The 18,579-nt window shown below is 47.6% G+C and overlaps 1 protein-coding gene across 1 annotated transcript; it reads left to right on the forward strand.

Annotated features, from left to right (window-relative positions):
• Nucleotides 1-1,356: 1,356 nt before the first annotated feature.
• On the forward strand, nt 1,357-6,546 carry LOC125596737. Its single transcript, XM_048771786.1, has 2 exons — nt 1,357-5,931; nt 6,016-6,546. The coding sequence occupies exons 1-2, from the start codon at nt 1,369-1,371 to the stop codon at nt 6,544-6,546; spliced, it is 5,094 nt and encodes a 1,697-aa protein (XP_048627743.1). The 5' UTR covers nt 1,357-1,368.
• The last annotated feature ends 12,033 nt before the right edge of the window (nt 6,547-18,579 follow it).

An 18,579-nucleotide genomic window follows, 5' to 3' on the forward strand; every position in this document is an offset into this window, starting at 1 on the left:
GTTCAGTCCATCGATCGGGCCGAACATACCGCTCGGGCCGTGTATCGTCTTGACCCGCACTCGTCCGGTTTGGAGCTTCAGCATAACCCACGACCAGATGGCCAAATCAACCGTACTGAAGTTCGCCTCTCCCGTCCTGTTCGACATGCTAAGTCCTTTGGTCAAGCCAGAAGTGAAGTTGTTCGAGTGGAATCCAAATCCGACCATGGTCTCTCGCTCTTAAGCCGTCTTGGCCGAACCGGCGATCGTTCTGATGAACTGATCCGACACTTCGATCAGTTCATGAACTTTGATCAGCCAAATCTCTCTAAGGCAAGACTCTTGAGGCTGTCCGAAGACTTAGCCATCTTTTGGCCCGGAACAGTTCATGAAAGTCATCCGTCCGTACATGAAGAACGAACCGGCCGTGTACTTCTTCTCACCGCGGGACGTGCTATCAGTTACATCGAATCTGGACAAGAGTAGCCGAAGAGTTCAAATCGACCAGTCAACATTATTTTCTGTGCTTTGACTAGATCTGGTCTTCTATCTATTTTCTATGTCTCTTTTTCACACATTCTACTTATTATCTTTGACTACAAGTTGTATAAGTATGTGAACACCTCTTTGAGATGAAATAATCGATTTTCCTTATTCATTTTTGAGTGTTCTTTCTTTGTTCTTTGATTAGAACATTCTTGTTCCCTTGGTGAGGTTATCTCCAAGTGATTCCCCTTTCTTTGAGCCGGACTTGTGTGTCAAATCAAGCGGCCATTGAGAGTTCTAGTAGTATCATTGGGCTTTCCGCATCCCTTTGTGTCACTAAACAATCCATCAGTTCTCTATCTCTTCAGATCGAGTTCATATCATCAGAACCGGTTGAGTGTTCGTTCCTTAGGGTTCTTCAATTGGTATCAGAGCCACTCTTCCGGTATCTCTTTTCATTCCACCTTTCTCACCTATCACTTTCTTCATATTTAAAAAAAAAAAAAATTCTTCTTCTATCTATCTTTGAATCCGGGCCCCTATTTACCATCCATAAAAAAAAAGATCTAATCAAAAAAAAAAAAAGAGAAAGAAAAGTTTTCAAAAGTTTTTGATTGTGGTTTGGTGGTAGAAGAGTAATCCTGCTGGCCGAGGAGAAATCCGGTCTTGGAGGTGGTTAATACGGATTCCCCTTGTTAAATCTCTTGTCTTTCTATCTTGTCTCTTGGGTGTTTCACTTGGGATTCTCATTTTTGGGATATCTAGTTTGTTCTCTTAGAACTTTGAGGAAAACTCTTTTGAGGGACTATCAAATTGAGTGAAACACGTGTGTGGGCAAGGACAAACACCTGAGTGTGAGAGGGTTTTAATCTAACTTTACCTTGTCTAAGTTTTCAGGTAGCTATGGACAGTGAAGAAGAAAGAAACCGACCCGGAAACTCACATGCCGGGCTATCTAACTTGCAAATGCGTGCTCTCAATGATTCTATGTCTAACTTGTTGAATACAGGTTTGGAGGCGATCCATCAGAGGCTTGATGAACTTCAGGGCCGTCCAACTCAGTCACGTACCAGAACCAGACGTGACCACCCAAGGAGGAACAGCTGGTCCGATCTAGAAATCCGAGAAGAGTCTTATGATGATGATCGATCCATCAACCGTCCAAGGAGAGTTCCTAGGCATCAAAACCGAGGTGATGTCAATCCTTTTGGTAGAAATGAAAGAACCAATGATGGCTTGGGTGGTTTGAAATTGAAAATTCCAAGTTTTGATGGCAAAAATGATCCGGATGCTTTTCTTGAATGGGAAAGAAAAATTGAACTTGTGTTTGATTGTCAAAATTGTTCTGATATTAAAAAGGTTAGACTTGCTGCTGCTGAGTTTACTGGCTATGCTATTAACTGGTATGATCGAGTTGTGACTAGCAGGAGGAGAGCAGGTGAGGCGCCAGTCGATACATGGGATGAGCTTTCCATGCTGATGCGGAGACGTTTTGTTCCCGACCATTACCACCGGGATCTACACCATAAACTCAGGCGTTTGCTTCAAGGTTCTAAGACAGTTGAGGACTATCACCAGGAGATGGAGACCTTGATGATCAAAGCGGATGTAGAAGAACCCTTAGACGCCACCATGGCCAGATTTCTTACCGGGCTCAACCGGGACATACAAGACCGCATGGAGCTGGAAGACTATAACAGCATGGAGCAGATGCTACACAAGGCTGTGCTGATCGAGCAACAAGTCAAGAGAAAGGGTCTCACTAAACCAACCTTTGCTTCTAAACCGACCTTTGCTTCCAAGCCAAACTATCAAGACAAGGGTAAGTCTTCTTCCACAACAAATACAGCTTTTAAGACTAATGTCCCTGCTCGTGATGATAGAGAAAAGAAAGAAGAGGCTACCAAACGAACTAAAGACATCCAATGCTTTAGGTGTCGTGGCCTTGGCCACTATGCCAATCGATGTCCGAACCAAAAGGTGATGGTGCTTTTGGAGAATGGAGAAGTCGAATCTGAAGAAGACAAGGAGGATCTCGGAGCAGTGTATGATGATGATGATGATAAAGAAGCACTTGACTTCCCGGTTCATGGTCCCCTTCTTGTTACTAGGAGGGTCTTGGACGACACCACTGATCCCATCTTCGATGAGGAGGTCGATGGAGTGATCGATGAGTTTTGCTCGACCTTTGTGAAGATTTCTGATCCGATTTATGATGAAGATGTCCTTGATGAGCCGAGCCATGGTTCACTACTGGTTACTAGGCGTGCCTTGAGTGTCCAACCAAAATCCAATGACAAAGAACAAAGGGAGAATCTCTTTCACTCTAGATGTCTCATTTCTGATAAAGTTTGTTCTTTAATCATTGATGGAGGTAGTTGCACTAATGTGGCTAGTGACACCCTTGTAAAGAAACTTGGGCTTGTTACTCGACCTCTTTCTCGTCCTTTCAGGTTGGAGTGGCTCAATGAGGCCGGAGAACAGTATGTGAAGGAGCAAGTCACAGTTCCACTCTCCATTGGCCGATATGAGGATGAGGTTGTGTGCAATGTGCTTCCCATGGATGCTTGCCATGTTCTTTTGGGCCGGCCTTGGCAATTTGACAAGAAGGCAGTGCATGATGGTTTCACCAACCGGCATTCATTTGATCATCAGGGAAAGAAGATCACCTTGGTGCCTTTGTCGCCTTCGGAAGTTCATCAAGACCAGGTCCAACTTAAGAAGAATCGAGACCAAGACTCTAAAGCTGATAAACCTGAGACCAGTACCAGAAACTCCAACTTCTTTGTCAAGGAAAGTCAGGTAAGGAAGTCTCTTTGCTCTCAAAAGCCATTTATCTTACTGATTTATAAAGAGTCTCTCTTGGCCTCATCGTCTTCTGATCTTGCACCGGAGATTCCGAGTGAGTTTTTAGGTATCTTGCAGGATTATTCTGATGTGTTTCCAGAAGAAAATCCCAAAGGATTGCCACCGGTAAGAGGCATTGAACATCAGATTGATCTCGTCCCGGGCGCCTCTCTACCGAACCGACCAGCGTACCGCACCAATCCGGTCGAGACCAAGGAGTTGGAGAAACAGATCAATGACTTGCTTGAAAAGGGATACATCAGAGAGAGTCTCAGTCCCTGTGCCGTGCCTGTTCTACTTGTACCAAAGAAGGATGGTTCCTGGAGGATGTGTGTGGACTGCCGGGCCATAAACAACATCACGGTAAAGTATCGACATCCTATCCCTCGTCTTGATGATATGCTTGATGAACTCCATGGTTCTAAGTACTTTTCTAAGATAGATTTGAGAAGTGGCTATCATCAGATTAGGATGAAAGAAGGTGATGAATGGAAAACGGCCTTTAAAACAAAACTAGGTTTGTATGAGTGGCTTGTCATGCCCTTTGGTCTCACGAATGCACCTAGTACTTTCATGCGCCTAATGAATCATGTCTTGAGGTCTTTTATTGGTCATTTTGTTGTGGTTTACTTTGATGACATTCTTATTTACAGCAAAAGCCTTGAAGAGCACAAACAGCACTTGAAATCTGTTCTTGAAGTCCTTAGAAAGGAACGTTTGTTTGCTAACCTTGGAAAGTGTTCTTTTGGCACAGATCATGTGGTCTTTCTAGGTTTTGTTGTAGGTGCAGATGGCTTGAGAGTGGACGAGCAGAAGGTCCAAGCAATCCGGGACTGGCCGATTCCGACCTCCATTGGTGAAGTAAGAAGCTTCCATGGCCTTGCCGGCTTCTATAGGCGATTTGTTCAAAACTTCAGTACCTTGGCCGCTCCTCTTACTGAAGTAATCAAGAAGAACGTGGGGTTCAAATGGGGACCAGCTCAGGAAGAAGCATTCGAAATTCTTAAAGGGAAGTTGACTCATGCCCCTTTACTTGTACTTCCAGATTTTTCTAAAGCTTTTGAAATCGAATGTGATGCTTCTGGTGTTGGTATTGGTGCTGTGTTGATGCAGGAAGGAAAACCAGTGGCTTATTTCAGTGAGAAGCTGGGAGGAGCCATGCTCAACTACCCCACATACGACCAAGAACTCTATGCCTTGGTGAGGGCCCTTCAAACGTGGCAGCACTATCTTTGTCCTAAGGAGTTCATTATCCACACTGATCATCAGTCTCTAAGACACCTTAAGGGTCAGCAAAAGCTCAACAAGAGGCATGCTCGTTGGATGGAGTTCATTGAGACATTCCCATATGTGATCAAGTACAAACAAGGTAAGGAGAATGTTGTGGCCGATGCATTGTCTCGAAGGTATACTCTTCTCTCAGCTCTTGAAACTAAACTGCTTGGTTTTGAATTTATCAAGGATCTTTATGCCTCTGATCAGGACTTTAAAGAGATTTTTCGAAAATGCCCAAAGGTTGCTTATGGCAAATACTTTCAAAATTCTGGTTTCTTATTCTTTGATAACCGTTTGTGTGTGCCCCAATGTTCTTTGAGGGAGTTGTTTCTCAGGGAAGCTCATGGAGGTGGGCTTATGGGACATTTTGGTGTCAAAAAGACTTACAAGGCGGTTCATGATCACTTCTATTGGCCGAGCTTAATGAAAGATGTGGAACGGATATGTAGCCGTTGTGTGGTGTGCAAGAAGTCTAAATCCAAGTCTTCAAACCACGGTTTGTATTCTGCACTTCCTATTCCTTCTCATCCTTGGGTAGACATTTCTATGGATTTCGTGTTAGGATTGCCAAGGTCTAAGTCTGGACGAGATTCAATCTTTGTTGTTGTTGACAGATTTTCGAAAATGGCTCATTTCATTCCTTGTCATAAAACTGATGATGCCACACAAGTAGCTGATTTGTTCTTTAGAGAGATTGTTAGGTTGCATGGAATGCCTAAGACCATTGTATCTGATCGTGATGCTAAGTTCCTTAGTTACTTTTGGAAAACCTTATGGTCTAAACTAGGAACAAGATTGATGTTTTCTACAACTTGTCATCCGCAAACTGATGGTCAAACTGAAGTTGTTAATCGAACCTTGTCTGCTCTGCTTAGGTCTTTGGTTAAGAAGAATCTTAGGCTTTGGGAAGAATGTTTACCACATGTTGAGTTTGCTTACAATCATGCAATGCATTCTGCTACGAAGTTTTCTCCTTTTGAAGTTGTTTATGGGTTTAATCCTTTGTGTCCACTTGATCTTTTACCTTTGCCTTTGAGTGAAAGAGTTAGTACAGATGGCAAGAGGAAGGCGGACACTATCAAAAAGCTACATGAACAGGTTCGTGCAAACATTGAAGCCAAGACCGAGATCTATAAAAGATATGCCAATCAGAAAAGAAAGGAAGTTATTTTCAAAGAAGGCGATCTTGTTTGGGTTTACTTGAGGAAGGAGCGATTTCCAGAAGAAAGAAAGTCTAAACTTATGCCTCGGGTCGATGGTCCATTCCAGATCCTCAAAAGAATCAATGACAATGCTTATCAGCTTGATCTTCAAGGTAAGTATGACATTTCTTCGAGCTTTAATGTTTCTGATCTTTCCCCTTTTATTGTAGATGATCCGGATTTGTGGTCAAATCCTTTTGAAGAAGGAGGGAATGATGTGCCCCAGTCCGAGGATCAGTCCATGGAATCAGATCAGAACGAGGATCAGAACGTCCGGAACAACGCAACTGAGGTTCAGTCCATCGATCGGGCCGAACATACCGCTCGGGCCGTGTATCGTCTTGACCCGCACTCGTCCGGTTTGGAGCTTCAGCATAACCCACGACCAGATGGCCAAATCAACCGTACTGAAGTTCGCCTCTCCCGTCCTGTTCGACATGCTAAGTCCTTTGGTCAAGCCAGAAGTGAAGTTGTTCGAGTGGAATCCAAATCCGACCATGGTCTCTCGCTCTTAAGCCGTCTTGGCCGAACCGGCGATCGTTCTGATGAACTGATCCGACACTTCGATCAGTTCATGAACTTTGATCAGCCAAATCTCTCTAAGGCAAGACTCTTGAGGCTGTCCGAAGACTTAGCCATCTTTTGGCCCGGAACAGTTCATGAAAGTCATCCGTCCGTACATGAAGAACGAACCGGCCGTGTACTTCTTCTCACCGCGGGACGTGCTATCAGTTACATCGAATCTGGACAAGAGTAGCCGAAGAGTTCAAATCGACCAGTCAACATTATTTTCTGTGCTTTGACTAGATCTGGTCTTCTATCTATTTTCTATGTCTCTTTTTCACACATTCTACTTATTATCTTTGACTACAAGTTGTATAAGTATGTGAACACCTCTTTGAGATGAAATAATCGATTTTCCTTATTCATTTTTGAGTGTTCTTTCTTTGTTCTTTGATTAGAACATTCTTGTTCCCTTGGTGAGGTTATCTCGAAGTGATTCCCCTTTCTTTGAGCCGGACTTGTGTGTCAAATCAAGCGGCCATTGAGAGTTCTAGTAGTATCATTGGGCTTTCCGCATCCCTTTGTGTCACTAAACAATCCATCAGTTCTCTATCTCTTCAGATCGAGTTCATATCATCAGAACCGGTTGAGTGTTCGTTCCTTAGGGTTCTTCAGAATAGACAGCCCACGTGGGCCAAAATCACCCAAACAGTTCATGGGAAGGGCCAACGTGCTGAGTCCAAGGACCAGCGTGCTGATATGTGTACTGATGGAAAGCCACGGACGTCCTGTGCGTGCTGACGGACACAAACGGACACACACGGACACTCACAGACAGCCACGGATGTCCTGTGTGCGCTGGCGGACACCCATGAACGTCCTGTGTGTACTGAACAGACAGCCCACGGGGGCCAAAATCACCTGGACAGTCTACGGGAAGGGTCAGCGTGCTGAGTCCAAGGACCAACGTGCTGATATGTGTACTGATGAATTGCCACTGAAGTCCTGTGTGTGCTGCCGGATACACACGACACAAACAGACAGCCACGAACGTCCTGTGTGTGCTGACGGACACACACGGACGTCCTTTGTGTGCTGACGGACACCCACAGACGTCCTGTGTGTATTGAACAGACAGCCCACGTGGGCCAAAATCACCCAAACAGTCCACGGGAAGGGTCAGCATGCTGAGTCCAAGGACCAACGTGCTGATATGTGTACTGATAGACAGCCACGGACGTCCTGTGTGTGCTGACGGACACACACGGACAAACACGGACAGCCCCGATGTCCTGTGTGTGCTGACGGACACACACGTATGTCCTATGTGTGGTGATGGACACTCACGGACGTCCTGTGTCTACTGAACAGACAGCCCATGTGGGCCAAAATTACCCGAACAGTCTACGGACAGTCTATGGTTGTCCAAAATCAGCCACGGGAAAGACCAACGTACTGATATGTGAACTGATGGACAGCCACATACATTCTGTGTGTGCTGACAGACAGCCACGGACGTCCTGTGTGTGCTGACGAACACACACGGACGTCCTGTGTGTGCTGACGAACACACACGGACGGCCTGTGTGTACTGAACAGACAGCCAACGTGGGCCAAAGTCACCCGAACAGTCCACGGGAAGGGCCAGCATGCTGAGTCCAAGGACCAGCGCGCTGATATGTTTACTGATGAACAGCCACAGACGTCCTGTGTGTGCTGATGGACACACACGAACACACACAGACAGCCACAGACGTCCTGTGTGTGCTGGCGGACACCCACGGCCGTCCTGAATGTACTGAACAGACAGACCACGTGGGCCAAAATCACACAAACAGTCCACGGGAAGGGCCAGCGTGCTGAGTCCAAAGACCAACGTGCTGATATGTGTACTGATGGACAGCCACGGACGTCCTGTGTGTGCTGACGGACACACAAGGACACACAGACTGCCACGGACGTTCTGTGTGTGCTGACGGACACACAGGGACGTCCTGTGTGTGCTGATGGACACCCACGGACGTCCTGTCTGTGCTGACGGACACACACGGACACACATGGAAAGCCACGGACGTCCTGTGTGTGCTGATGGACAGCCACAGACGTCCTGTGTGTGCTGGCGGACACCCACGGACGTCCTGTGTGTACTGAACAGACAGACCGAAACAGTCCACGGGAAGGGCCAGCGTGCTGAGTCCAAGGACCAACGTGCTGATATGTGTACTGATGGACAGCCACGTGCGTCCTGTGTGTGCTGACAGACACACACGGACACACAGACAGCCACGGCCGTCCTGTGTGTACTGACGGACACACAGGGACGTCCTGTGTGTGCTGATGGACACCCACGGACGTTCTGTGTGTGCTGACGGACACACACGGACAGCACGGACGTCCTGTGTGTGCTGACAGACAGCCACAGACATCCTGTGTGTGCTGGCGGACACCCACGGACGTCCTGTGTGTACTGAACAGACAGACCCAAACAGTCCATGGGAAGGGCCAGCGTGCTGAGTCTAAGGACCAACGTGCTGATATGTGTACTGATGGACAGCCATGGACTTCCTGTGTGTGCTGACGGACACTCATGGACACACACAGACAGCCACTGGCGTCCTGTGTGTGCTGACGGACACACAGGGACGTCTTGTGTGTGCTGACAGACACCCACAGACGTCCTGTGTGTGCTGAAGGACACACACTGACAGCCACAGACGTCCTGTGTGTGCTGACGGACAGCCACAGACAGCCACATACGTCCTGTGTGTGCTGGCAGACACCCACGGACGTCCTGTGTGTACTGAACACACAGCCCACCTGGGCCAAAATCACCCAAACAGTTCATGGGAAGGGCCAGCGTGCTGAGTCCAAGGACCAACGTGCTGATATGTGTACTGATGGACAGCCACGGACGTCCTGTGTGTGCTGACGGACACAGACGGACACACACGGACACACACAGACAGCCACTGACGTCCTGTGTGTGCTGACGGACACCCACAGACGTCCTGTGTGTACTGAACAGACAGCCCACGCGGGCCAAAATCACCCGAATAGTCCACGGGGAGGGTCAGCGTGCTGAGTCCAAGGACCAACGTGCTGATATGTGTACTGATGGACAGCCACAGACGTCATGTGTGTGCTGACGGATAAACACGGACACACATGGACAGCCACGGACATCCTGTGTGTGCTGACGGACACACACGGACGTCATGTGTGTGCTGACGGACACCCACGGACGTCCTGTGTGTGCTGACGGACAGCCACGGACGTCCTGTGTGTGCTGGCAGACACCCACGGACACACACGGACAGTCACGGACGTCCTGTGTGTGATGACGAACAGCCACAGATGTCCTGTGTGATAGACTGCGGTCCACAGATCAGTACATGGAGCCGAACACACGGACGTCATGTGTGTGCTGACGGACACACACGGACACACAAGGACATCCACCGATGTCCTGTGTGCGCTAGCGGACAGCCACGGACGTCCTGTGTGTGCTGGCGGACACCCACAGACGTCCTGTGTGTGCTGGCGGACACCCACAGACGTCCTGTGTGTACTGAACAGACAGCCCACGTGGGACAAAATCACCCAAACAGTCCATGGGAAGGGCCAGGGTGCTGAGTCCAAGGACCAACGTGCTGATATGTGTACTGATGGACAGCCACGGACGTCCTGTGTGTGCTGACGGACACACAAGGACACACAGACTGCCACGGACGTTCTGTGTGTGCTGACGGACACACAGGGACGTCCTGTGTGTGCTGATGGACACCCACGGACGTCCTGTGTGTGCTGACGGACACACACGGACACACATGGAAAGCCACGGACGTCCTGTGTGTGCTAGCGGACACCCACGGACGTCCTGTGTGTACTGAACAGACAGACCCAAACAGTCCACGGGAAGGGCCAGCGTGCTGAGTCCAAGGACCAACGTGCTGATATGTGTACTGATGGACAGCCACGGGCGTCCTGTGTGTGCTGACAGACACACACGGACACACAGACAGCCACGGCCGTCCTGTGTGTACTGATAGACACCCACGGACGTTCTATGTGTGCTGACGGACACACAGGGACACACACGGACACACACGGACACACACGGACAGCACGGACGTCCTGTGTGTGCTGACAGACAGCCACAAACATCCTGTGTGTGCTGGCGGACACCCACGGACGTCCTGTGTGTACTGAACAGACAGACCCAAACAGTCCATGGGAAGCGCCAGCGTGCTGAGTCTAAGGACCAACGTGCTGATATGTGTACTGATGGACAGCCACGGACTTCCTGTGTGTGCTGACGGACACTCATGGACACACACAGACAGCCACTGGCGTCCTGTGTGTGCTGACGGACACACAGGGACGTCTTGTGTGTGCTGACAGACACCCACAGACGTCCTGTGTGTGCTGAAGGACACACACTGACAGCCACAGACGTCCTGTGTGTGCTGACGGACAGCCACAGACAGCCATAGACGTCCTGCGTGTGCTGGCAGACACCCACGGACGTCCTGTGTGTACTGAACACACAGCCCACCTGGGCCAAAATCACCCAAACAGTTCATGGGAAGGGCCAGCGTGCTGAGTCCAAGGACCAACGTGCTGATATGTGTACTGATGGACAGCCACGGACGTCCTGTGTGTGCTGACGGACACAGACAGACACACACGGACACACACAGACAGCCACAGACGTCTTGTGTGTGCTGACGGACACCCACAGACGTCCTGTGTGTACTGAACAGACAGCCCACGCGGGCCAAAATCACCCGAATAGTCCACGGGGAGGGTCAGCGTGCTGAGTCCAAGGACCAACGTGCAGATATGTGTACTGATGGACAGCCACAGACGTCATGTGTGTGCTGACGGATACACACGGACACACATGGACAGCCACGGACATCCTGTGTGTGCTGACGGACACACACGGACGTCATGTGTGTGCTGACGGACACCCACGGACGTCCTGTGTGTACTGAACAGGCAGCCCACGTGGGCCAAAATCACCCGAACAGTCCACGGGAAGGTCAGCATGCTGAGTCCAAGGACCAACGTGCTGATATGTGTACTGATGGACAGCCACGGACGTCCTGTGTGTGCTGACGGACACACACGGACACACACAGACAGCCACAGACGTCCTGTGTGTGCTGACGGACACCCACAGACGTCCTGTGTGTACTGAACAGACAGCCCACGCGGGCCAAAATCACCCGAATAGTCCACGGGGAGGGTCAGCGTGCTGAGTCCAAGGACCAACGTGCTGATATGTGTACTGATGGACAGCCACAGACGTCATGTGTGTGCTGACGGATACACACGGACACACATGGACAGCCACGGACATCCTGTGTGTGCTGACGGACACACACGGACGTCATGTGTGTGCTGACGGACACCCACGGACGTCCTGTGTGTACTGAACAGACAGCCCACATGGGCCAAAATCACCCGAACAGTCCACGGGAAGGTCAGCGTGCTGAGTCCAAGGACCAATGTGCTGATATGTGTACTGATGGACAGCCACGAACGTCTTGTGTGTGCTGACGGACACACACGGACAGCTACTGATGTCCTGTGTGTGCTGACGGACACCCACAGATAGCCACAGACGTCCTGTGTGTGCTGGCGGACACCCACGGACGTCCTGTGTGTACTGAACAGACAGCCCACGTGGGACAAAATCTCCCAAACAGTCCACGGGAAGGGCCAGAGTGCTGAGTCCAAGGACCAACGTGCTGATATGTGTACTGATGGACAGCCACGGACGTCCTGTGTGTGCTGACGGACACACACGGACACACATGGACAGCCACGGACGTCCTGTGTGTGCTGCCGGACACACACGGACGTCATGTGTGTGCTGACGGACACCCACGGACGTCCTGTGTGTGCTGACGGACAGCCACGGATGTCATATGTGTGATGGCAGCCACCCACGGACACACACGGACAGTCACGGACGTCCTGTGTGTGATGACGAACAGCCACAGATGTCCTGTGTGATAGACTGCGGTCCACAGATCAGTACATGGAGCCGAACACACAGACGTCATGTGTGTGCTGACGGACACACACGGACACACAAGGACATCCACCGATGTCCTGTGTGTGCTGGTGGACAGCCACGGACGTCTTGTGTGTGCTGGCGGACACCCACAGACGTCCTGTGTGTGCTGGCGGACACCCACAGACGTCCTGTGTGTACTGAACAGACAGCCCACGTGGGACAAAATCACCCAAACAGTCCATGGGAAGGGCCAGGGTGCTGAGTCCAAGGACCAACGTGCTGATATGTGTACTGATGGACAGCCACGGACGTCCTGTGTGTGCTGACGGACACACACGGACGTCATGTGTGTGCGGACGGACACCCACGGATGGCCTGTGTGTACTGAACAGACAGCCCACGTGGGCCAAAATCACCAGAACAGTCCACGGGAAGGGTCAGCATGCTGAGTCCAAGGATCAACGTGCTGATATGTGTACTGATGGACAGCCACAGACGTCCGGTGTGTGCTGACGGACACACACGGACAGCCACGGACATCATGTGTGTGCTGACGGACAGCCACGGACGTCCTGTGTGTGCTGACGGACACCCACGAACGTCCTTTGTGTACTTAACAGACAGCCCACGTGGGCCAAAATCACCCGAACAGTCCACGGGAAGGGCCAGCAAGCTGATATGTTTACTGATGGACAGCCACAGACATCCTGTGTGTGCTGACGGACACACACGCACACACATGGACGTCTTGTGTGTGCTGACGGACACACACGGACGTCCTGTGTGTGCTGACAGACAGCCACGAACAGCCACGAACATCCTGTGTATGCTGGCGGCCACCCACATACACACACAGATAGCCACGGACGTCCTGTGTGTGCTGACAGACAGCCACGAACAGCCTCAAACGTCATGTGTGTGCTGGCGGACACCCACGGATGTCCTGTGTGTACTGAACAGACAGCCCACGTGGGCCAAAATGACACAAACAGTCCACGGGAAGGGCCAGCGTGCGGAGTCCAAGGACCAACGTGCTGATATGTGTACTGATGGACAGCAACGGACGTCCTGTGTGTGCTGACGAACACAGACGGACACACACAGACAGCCACGGACGTCCTGTGTGTGATGGCGGACACCCACAGACGTCCTGTGTGTACTCAACAGACAGCCCAAGAGGGCCAAAATCACCCGAACTGTCCACGGGAAGGGTCAGCGTGCTGAGACCAAGGACCAACGTGCTGATATGTGTACTGATGGACAGCCACGGACGTCCTGTGTGTGCTGACAGACACACACAGACACACATGGACAGCCATAGACGTCATGTATGTGCTGACGGACAGCCACAGACAGCCACGGACGTCCTGTGTGTGCTGGCGGTGTAAGACCCGATCCCGGCCGCCTAGGCCGCGGTCGATGCCTCACGTCGCTCGATGCCTCATATCGCCTAAAGGCGGCGGCTAAGTTAGATCTTAGCTAAAGACTTCCCTAGTCATTAATAGCCTAGATCCTTTCAACTATTGTGAACAATAGAGAATTCGTGTATAATTGTTCTGTATATTATTAATCATCACAAGGGGTTCCTTATATAAGGATTACAAGATAGAGATAAATGGAAAGAGTACATATCCTTATCCAAGATGAAATAGGAAAACTACTAATACATGGGAAAAGGAAACAATCTATATCCTAAGTTGGCCAAGGCTTTGGCCGAGTCTCTCTCCTCCTTGCTGTCGGTTCTCTCTCTCCTTAAGTCGGTTAGGATGTGGCCGACTCTCTCTCTCTTGGACGCGGCCGTGGCTGGGCCTGGTCGTGGCCTGATGGGCCTTCTCTTCTTGTCTTGGTTAATGGCAATCCACACATGTTCATAACACTCCCCCTTGGATGCCATAACCATACAGGATTTGTAGTACGCTTACTGTTGCCTCATTAAAACCTTATCAGGAAAACCCAGTGGGACAAAACCATGATGAAGGAAAAAGAGTACAACATGCACTACTCCCCCTGATGTGAACCTCGGTGTAGGTTCTACATACTACGCATCTTGATGCGTGATCTATCCTGTCTGTGTAGGAAGGGAGTAATTGGCCAGTTTCTGTACTGAACCGTAACTAGACCTCTTCGACCTTTCATGGTCGTCTCTCATGTCCTTTTACATTGAGTGTCCCGGTAATACATGTGTGCTAAGCAATGTGAACCACATTGTCATCAGGGATGGTCTTTTCAAAACGTGTTTGCATCTGTCCATAGTCTAGACGTGATTGTCTATTTATCAAACTCATTTACTTAGGTTAACTATGATAACCATTCGGCCATGTTTCAATCTGGCCGATCAATGTCCAGTCCATAGACCACGTCCATACTTGTCCACTTATTAATTTTATGAGTGTTCAATGATTATTGCTTTGAGGTTTTATAATCTCTTATCATGGCTCTTCGGCCGAACACACTCTCATGTATGGACATCGATCTTTCTTGCCATAGGTAATGTCGTATTCTTTATTCTTTGCATTCCTATCTTAATGACGTCTCATGACCTTAGGTCATAGATCTCATAAGCTTTATGGGCTACAATACTTCTTTGGTATCCGACAGATTTAGATGTCTCCTTTTAATATTAGGACAAAGCTTTATGGAGTTCATACAGCAGCAGACCATTCTGCTATGCTGGATCCTTAAGGGATCTGATGTCGGATTGCAACCTGATGGTTGATCTTTAGTTTCCATTAGCCCGTGACCAAGAAGAAGGGTCAGACACCTCTTAGGTCTAAAAGCTGGACGTGTCTAGAAGATCTGGATGCTCTTTGCTGAAGAGCCGGACGCCCTTGGACGGACATAGTCGGACGTCTTGAATTTGAAGGGACCGGATGCTCTCAGCCAATGTGCTGGACGCCTTTAGCCAGTTACTCACATAGATTTTATTCTATATCTACTAACCTCCTTTAGGTTTAGTATAAGCACAAGGAATTTCTTTATAAATTCTCATATGTATATGGACTGTTATTGGATTGTCTTTTATACAACTCCAAGATCAATGATCATGTGTGATCAATTTCCTTTTACATACTATATGCAGCTGCTTTTGCTTTAGTCCATGAATCAGCTTAGGAACGAAGCTGTTCTTTCATTCTATATTATCTTATCCAGTGATCCATATGCTGCTTACTATATCCTTATTGTATCTAATTCTTTCTCATGACCAGACCATTGTCAATTTCGAAAAACTGTAGCAGCAATCACCACATAGGAGTTCATCTCCTTATAATCTGTTCCTTTGATCTTTGTGAGTACCTTGTGTAACAAGCTATGATCTAATGCTGTTAATATGAAGACATAGACACTCTAGGTCACGTGATTATGTTTCTTCTCTCACGGTTTCTTTATCTCACAAGATCCATCTATTTCACTGGTTTATCGGATGGCGTTTCTGTATATGTTCATGGCCAATACGCTCATCTCTCTTTATATACTTTTGAACCTCCACGTTTATCTTTCTAATCTTTATGATCTTTCATGATTCTATGATTGTATGATGAGTACTCATTTGTGGGTTCATCTGATCCTCGCTTATATCTTTCAAGTGCTATTCTCTTTATACATCTTTGTATTCATGTATGTGTGTGTCGACACCTTCATGTAGTTCCATTATTTTCCAGACATGATCTGATCACTTTGAGATTTCATTATCCAGGACCTTTATTACCTAGTAGCTTGGCGTCCCAAGCCACTTGGTTTGGTACCTTTGATGTGTAGCTGGCCAGCCTTATCTCTATGTCTGGTATGGTTTCTCTTATAACTTCGGATCTATCATTCTATGCACCTTTTCTTTCTATCCGAGTTTCCTTACTCTTATGGAACACTTGGTCTATCTTGTATAGACTCTGTAGCAACTTGATTATGTCTCTTCTAGGACGTTGCATTTGGTGCTACGCTGGTTATGACTTAGTCATTCTTTTCGGGTCAGTGTCTGGCATCTCGATTAGCTTCTCAATTAGATAGCTTTGTATAATCTTTCTTTGGACGTCTTAAATCATATTCTCTTGTCCGAGGATCTTGCCAAGACAATGATGGTTAAAATCATTTTTATCATTCCTTTACTCTTTCTTTATCCAGCTTATAATCTTTCTCCTTTAATGTTTGGATAGTCGGATCTATGCAATCCATACCTTGCCACTATTTTAATCACCCATGTTTTGGCTCAAGCTTTCTTTGAATTCGTGGGAGAAAGTAATACTCATATCCAACATATATTCCCAATCCTCTTATGAGGTTCCATCTTAGACGGCACACATATGTATGTGGTGGTTTATTTCAATGAACTCTTAAGATGGTGTATGTCTGGTTTTTATGACCCGTATTCATTCTTTAGATGGGAATATCTATGCTCACTTATATGGCCTGATGCATATTATCATTCTGTACATGTAAATTCATAATGTCCCCAAGCATATAGGTAATGGCCGAACCTTTTATAGGTAATGGCCTCTCCGGCCGGTTATGGCCTTTGCGGCCAGGCCGTTGTCTGTTATAGTCTCTTCGGCCTCTTTGGCCGAGTCATGGACTGTGTGCGTTCAAGCCTGCACTATTCAGACAAGTCACGGCCAAGTCATGGCCAAGTCGTGGCCAAGCTGTTTATAGGTGATAGCCTCTTTGGTTTGGCCGTTTGTATCATGGCCTCTCTTTGGTCGGCTAATGGCCCTTTATGGCCGAGTAATGGCCGAGCCATATATCATGGTCTTTAGACCATAGTACACGAACTTGTAGTATTGATCATGGGTTTATCCTCTCTCCCCCTCATGACCATACTATAAGGTTGTGGTGCTTGGGATAATTAAGCCTAATGAGTTTCCCTATGTGTACATGTTTCACAACGTGAGATCTTTACGGGATAACTCGGTGCCTTTACAATTTCTTTGCATCAAGTTTAAACTTTAGGATGGCTAATCCTATCATGCCATATAGTGTAATTTCGTGGGATATATCATTATAGTCACTACTTCTCTTGCCTATCATACTGATCCTTAGCATAGTTTAAATCAGTAGAGATCATAGGTATAGTATCGATCACTTTCTTATAAGGTCTTAGACGATTTTTCTTTCAAAATCTGAAGGAACTTGTTTCCTTCTTGTTTGTCCATTGTTTCTTATTTGGAAACCATTCATTATAACTCAATGGACCACGTTTTCTTTGGGTGTATATAATGCCTTGTAGGCAAATGCCTTAGCCATAGTTTCTTACTAGGCTTTCTATACCTTTCATGATTTCTTACTCGGTTTTTATGCCCTTTAGGCAAGATTCAATAAACTTAAGACCAATTCATTTATATATAAAAATCGTGAATGGCACTTAGGTTAAAGTAAACACAATTGCAATCATAAAGCAATAAGACTAGTCGTATCGAAATTTGGTCTCTGCCAGAAGCAGACATGCGATCAGGTCAGTATAAGTGGTGAAGCCTTTTATTCTATACTGTTGTTGCAGTATGACTTTCTACACATGGAATGTGGAATAGGTCTTCTCTAGTAACTCTTCCTTGGTTACTACTTCACCACAAAGTCTCAGCATCGAGACTGTCTTAAACAAGACTGAGTTGTACTCATCCATGACTTTGTAATCCAAGAATCTTAGATTCTTCTAGTCATTTCTAGCCTTTGGAAGCAACACCGTTTTCTGGTGGTAATTTCTATGCTGTAAAGCATCCGAAAAATCTAGTGGATTTTCCATAGTGATGTACTGATCTTTTAGACCTTCAATGAGATGATGGAATCCTGTACCAATTCATTCTCATTGTTTTCCTTTTCGATATCTGAGTCACATTGTCATTTAAAATTTAGGTTCACAATGTGGTCATGCAGCCGCATGATATTTAGCAAGCTCGGCCACAAACAAGTTCTTACGCATCTATGAGAACAATCGATCATGGTGTGAATCAAGTCACACGGCCATGTTAATGATACAACGATCTTAAAGATCGGTTCATGAGATATACAAACAAGGTCGCATGATCATTCAGATATGATGTCTCTCTAGACCATACGGTCATACATTGTGATGCCTTAAGCTTCACAGTATTTATGTGATACAACAATCCTAAGGATTGGATCATTATGCAATCCGGTTTCGATAACCATCCGGATGCTTGGCCATACAGCCATATACAATAGGGGATTATTTAGTATAAGTGTTTTCAATCCTATTGCATAGTTGCATATCTATTAATTTCAAGGTTGGTAATATTCAACTAGATTTTAGTA

Source organism: Brassica napus, unplaced genomic scaffold (genome assembly GCF_020379485.1).
Source record: "Brassica napus cultivar Da-Ae unplaced genomic scaffold, Da-Ae ScsIHWf_1270;HRSCAF=1814, whole genome shotgun sequence".
In the NCBI taxonomy this organism is placed as follows: Eukaryota; Viridiplantae; Streptophyta; class Magnoliopsida; order Brassicales; family Brassicaceae; genus Brassica; species Brassica napus.

Coding starts and splice junctions, on each gene's coding strand:
- LOC125596737 (XM_048771786.1), top strand. CDS start 1,369: ATGGACAGTGAAGAAGAAAGAAACCGACCCGGAAACTCACATGCCGGG. Junction 5,932..6,015: donor ACATTTCTTCGAGCTTTAAT/GTTTCTGATCTT, acceptor GATGTGCCCCAG/TCCGAGGATCAGTCCATGGA.